The following is a 5504-nucleotide window of genomic DNA, read 5'->3' as shown; positions in this document are numbered from 1 at the left end:
TCAAAGAATGATTAGAAAATAATTGTCAAGAATCTATTGGCAAAATATATTTACTTTGAAATCAATACCATGTTGTTGCTGCTTCTTTGTTTGAGTTTTAGTTTTCACCATTGTTAATGACGTATGAAGGTTAGCAGGGTTTTGGTTTTAACGGGAGATGTCACATAAAAAACGTTAATGATATTATACTTTTCGAACTTTGCTTTATTTTCTTTATTTGCTTTTTTTTTTTAAATTGGTTAACCCGTAAAGTATAATTTTTTTGACAATGGAGTCTGCTCTCGTATTGTTATTCTTGTTGTTGGTTTCGTTCTTGATTCTTTTGATTATGAAGAACCCAATTTCGCAGAGAATCGTTTGAAACACTGAAACAATCCAGTAACAATGAAGAAATTGAAGGAAGTTGCCGGTTCAAGTTCAAACAAGAAAGCTTCAAAATCGTCAAGTAAGAAAAAGGTTGATGATTCTGGACAACCACGTCTGCTGAAGGTTTAGTTATTATTAAATATGTATTAGCAGCTATTCTATGTATAAGATTTCATATACATTTGTTAAGATTATATAGTGAATTGTATAAGGTATTCGTATACATGTGAAACAGTATTAGATTATATTTATTACTTGTATAAGGTTTACACATACATGTGAAACTGTTGTATGAGGTTTTCTTTTATTTGTTTTGGCAGTATGATTCTATGTATAAGATTTCATTATACATGTACTAATACTATATTATTAATTGTATAAGGTTTACACATACATGTGAAACTATTGTATTAGGCTGCATTTTTTTTTTGTTTTGTCTTTCTGCTTTTATGTATAAGATTTCATTATACATTGGTTCAGATTATGTATTGATTTGTATAAGAAGGTTATACTTTCCAAAACAATAATTGCGTCGCTTTTGTAGGATTGATGAATAATTTTCAACTCCCAAACACCCTAATGACGCAACAATATAGGGATGTTCATATTGATTTTTTGGAGAATTAAAAAAAGCAGATGTTGACCTTTTTTTTTTTTCAAAACGTAATGTAACAAAGAAGAAAATTAATTGTGATGTTTAAGATATTTTTTAAATTTGAATTTCAGTTACTATATTTAATCATACACCACATAATGATAATTAATTAATGACGTTAATTAAGGAAGAGAAAGATATTATCTTCCTTCTTATTTTTTGAAAAAAAAAAATCTCAGTTCAACAAAAATCAAAGAACGATTAGAAAATAATTGTCAAGAATCTATTGGTAAAAATATTTTTACTTGGAAATCAACACCATGTTTTTGCTGCTTCTTTGATTGAGCTTTAATTTTTAACATTATTAATGGCGTATGAAGGTTAGCAGAGTTTTGGGTTTAACGGCGAGATGTCAAAAAAAAAAAAGTTAATGATACTATACTTTCCGAAAGAATAATTGTGTTACTTTTGTAGGATTGATAACTGATTTTCGACTCCCAAATACCTGAATGTCACAACAATATTGGGATGTTTATATTGATTTTTTGAGAATTGAAGAACGCGGTAGAAGAATTTTTTAGTTTTTTTGGCTGCTACAAAGAAGACTATTTTATCGTGCCATTAAAGAAAATATTTGAATTTAAATTTCAGTTACTATCTTTAATCATACATTACTTAATATTAGCTAATTAATGGTATAAATTAAGGAATTGAAAAATAATATTTGATTTAAAATAATATCTGATTTATCTTACCTTAAATATTGGATTAACAGTTTTATCATACATTCGAACTATGTATGAGGAATTATCGAATGTATGAGTATATTTACCTAATCCGGAAGAGAAAAAGCATTAAGAGATTTTATGTAATTAGTTTAACTAGAGTGAGGATTTATGTGATTTATACTTATATCTATTAGAACGGTTACGTAGGCTCTATGGATTACTTCTTGTGGGGCTTTTCTCGAATTATCTATGGTACTTTCTCTATCCACTTGATTAGGAAGTTTTTGGTATAAATACCGTGGAAGTTGGTTCAATGATTGGAGTGTCTAAAACACTGTTCCAACTTCCAACTTTGCAACATTCCATGTGATAATTTTGGCGAGTATTATGATTTGTCAATCGAATTAATTAATTGTCCAAAAGCAAACACTGCATGCTGGAATTTCTCAAAAAAAGAAAAACATTTATAGCAGAAATTAGCAGACAAAGACATAAGAACCATCGATATTTTCTACAGGACGTCAGATTTGTTGACAATTTATTTGATTTTTGTTGGTATGAGTGAGTGGGTCATGAGAGTTGGAAATTTTCAATGTACATCTGTCAGTACTATCTTTACTTACTAATGGTGTTTCGATGATCATTTCTGTCAAACTATTAAAATATCTTCTCCACAAACTAAAATATTTTTAAAGCATGTAACAACAATTTTCTTGACAAATTGGCCAATAAAAAGTAATAATTTTCAATCTCATTTTTAAAAAAAAAAAAAAAAAAAAAACAGTGCCTATCTGTCGGAAAGCCCTTGAAAAACTCAAAAATTGCGCACCACTATGTACAAATTGCAATGCTCATTTTATGGTTAAATATTTCAATTGCAACAAACAAAACACGCTAATAGTCAATCAAACATTCAACAAACCTCGGAAAATTGGGTGCATCAATGATCAAGTGTCGTGCCAACTATTTGAGCTAGTTTTCTTCACTATGCAGCCTGCACTAATTGGGTAATTAGTTCTTGTTTTCCTAGTGATTGTATGCTTAATCATCTAGTTTTGTCAATTTTCTGAAACGAATACTAAAAATAATAGGCAAAAGCAATGGTAGAATAGTAATAGGTAAAAGCGTGGTAAGAAGGCTCATCTCAAGTGAAATAAATAATAATAGCATATGGTTGTCTTCGCAACAACCCTGATTTTGCCAACTGAGGCCGCGACCACCAATTTCCGTTGTGAACTGCGTATGATTCACTCAATGGAACTAGTGAGTTGCACTTGCTTCTGGATAATGTGTGGGACGGCTACACGAATTCATAGACATCAAATCTTTTGCTGTCTATCCAGTAATATAAATGTTACGATAATGGAATCCCCTCAAAATCGATCCAACTAGTAGCTTAAAAACTAGTACTAGTAAATATTACTAATTTACAATTTTTGTGTCAAGTAATGTCTTGAGATCGTAACTAATTACATGAGTGGATTCTCTCCCACCGAATAAGACAATCTCTCCCAGTAATAACATGAAAAGCTGCAGTTAAAATGATCAACCATGTCTGAGGCCACATTAGCAATTTCATGTCATCAGGTATTGATGTTATATGCAGAGAAGGCAGGAATTTAATACGGCGTCATCTCAATAGCAGTATTCTCCTCTGAATCAGGTTCGTCTCGAGGAAGAAGGCCAAGTAGTGGTATAGGAAGCAGAGAGCTAAGATTGCAGATAATTATTAGTAGAGCCAAGTTGTCAAATTTGTCCTTGGTGACACCAAGGATGTGAGTTAAACCTGCACCAAGTAGGCCCCCAAGCGTACTTCCACCATTGGCTATGGACATAAGGGTTGCAAAGAAGGTTGCCTCCATTCCCAGTGGACATATTCTTGCAGCCAATACAAGAACAGGCATGAAGAAGGCCTGAAAAAAGTACAAGTCAGATTATCCTAAAAAAGTTGCCAGAGTACCACTATTCTGTACTCTCAAAGAATCAAAACCTACTGATCAATCTGATTTCCTCTTTTTCTTTCTTCTAGACCTTTAGTTATCACTTGTGGCATCTCACTGGGTATGTTGTTGTAGACCTTTAGAATTACTTCCCAAAAGTTGGCATTACAGTAAAAAAGTTGGATCTTACAAAGTTAGAGCTTTTAGGTAACATTTCAAGTACCAATAAATGAGCATAACTGTGCATAGGTGTATCCTTCAACATTTAACTAACAGTCTATCTAATGTATGTAGCTTAAATGCTTAATTGAGGTAAGACTCTTAATTAATTAGTCAACACTTCAAATTAATGTAAGAATCCACAAAAAATAACCAAATTATGAAAAAGAAAATAGCCAAAAGAGGTTAACCAAAAATAGCTAAAAACAGAAGAAAAAAAAAGGGCTAGAACACAAATACTTATCCACACCGGGTGTTTACACTTTACAACAAACCAATTCAGTTATCAGGTTTAAGTGATTTAACAAAGTGAAAATATATATCAATGAATCATGGCTAAGTTATAATTTTATATATTCAAACGCACAGTATTCATTGGTATGGTGTAAACACCTGGTACAGGTAAGTTTTCAACTAGAACTGATTGTGTCATAATACACCTGAAACAGAAGTATCGGCTACTTCCCTACGCCTTTATGTGCAACACTACAATTCACAAGTTAATTAGTTTTTCAGCTCAGTAATACAGTTCTTAACTAGAGCCTACTGCTGAATTCCAGTCCTATAGTTCTTGGAATCTAGTGCAGAGCAGAATTCTCGCAATCTATAGACATGCAAAATTCCAAAACTGCTTTAGAGTCTCCTACTTTGATCTATCCATAAATATAAGAACGGTTCCGTCACAATGCAAATACCCTCTTTAGCTAATTGTAATGAGTTTCTTTTCAGTTCCATGTCTACTGTTATGTCCTGTCAATTGCTATATGTTCTTTCAATGCATTTCATTTCTTTTTCAGCGGTTAACTGCAGAAATTTGGATTATGAAGTGAGTTCAAGATTCAGAATGTTTGTATATTAAGGGAAAGCACAGAACTAGATATTGTTAATCGATCTGAGAAGCAATCCAAAGCTACGCCAGCAAAAGACAGATTACCTGACCAAGAACAGACAGGATCAAGGAATCCCCAAGTGAAAACCACTCATCACTAATGCCAAACTTCCGGTTCAATCCGGTTACCAGAAGTACCTATCAACATGTCGAGTACACACACGTCAATGTAAATCACCAGAAAAGACACAATAATACAGAAGATATTTTGGGGCATATACCTGTGTCATCCCAAAAGCTGAACCGATAATAGTTGTCACAAAGAATATTTTTCTTAAAGGAACTTTCTTTAAGAAACCATTGTAAAGTGCAACACCAATAAGTGATGCAACTGAAGTAACAAGCTTAAGGCGGCCTAAGAATTCTGGAGTAAAACCAAGTTTATTGATTCTACAATCAACAAACTTCAGTTAAAAAAGTTGCATCTTGCTGTAATAACCCAATTATTTTAATGAAGGGTGAATTGATAACTTCACCAATAAATAATAATAGTAGAGAGAATTAAAATAGTGGGCCAAGCCCATCCCCTTTTCTGACTATTTTCACGCTTCAATGACGGAAGAAGTAGAAAATTAGGGTAATCTATTCCTTAAATTTTTTGGAGAAAAGAAGCGAACCTCAGGAAGGAATGTTCATGATACACAATATTGATTAGTAGGGAAATTGTAATAAGTTCCAGAAGTTTCCAGAAGTAGTTAACACTGGAAAGCTAGTGTAGTCAGTTACTCAGCAACTAAAGTTAGTTAAGTAGTTATAACTAACTCAAG

At 32.4% G+C, this 5504-nt stretch overlaps 1 protein-coding gene across 3 annotated transcripts in view; it reads right to left on the bottom strand.

The window, feature by feature from the left end:
• Window positions 1-3002: 3002 nt before the first annotated feature.
• The window catches only part of LOC107873083 (folate-biopterin transporter 1, chloroplastic), a 21375-nt gene continuing 18873 nt past the window's right edge, over window positions 3003-5504 (bottom strand). For 2 of the 3 annotated variants that reach the window (XM_047413539.1, XM_016719807.2), the window contains 3 exons: window positions 4959-5127; window positions 4783-4875; window positions 3003-3602 (listed from right to left, as the gene is read on the bottom strand). In XM_047413539.1, coding sequence (XP_047269495.1) covers window positions 3309-3602; window positions 4783-4875; window positions 4959-5127 — 556 coding nt within the window. In that variant the 3' untranslated portion in view covers window positions 3003-3308. The remainder of the gene's footprint in view (window positions 3603-4782; window positions 4876-4958; window positions 5128-5504) is intronic. The other variant, XM_016719808.2, reaches the window with a different exon arrangement.

The sequence above is a fragment of the Capsicum annuum genome, chromosome 6, assembly GCF_002878395.1.
Source record: "Capsicum annuum cultivar UCD-10X-F1 chromosome 6, UCD10Xv1.1, whole genome shotgun sequence".
Classification (NCBI taxonomy): Eukaryota; Viridiplantae; Streptophyta; class Magnoliopsida; order Solanales; family Solanaceae; genus Capsicum; species Capsicum annuum.
This window is presented reverse-complemented; position numbering and strand designations above follow the sequence as displayed.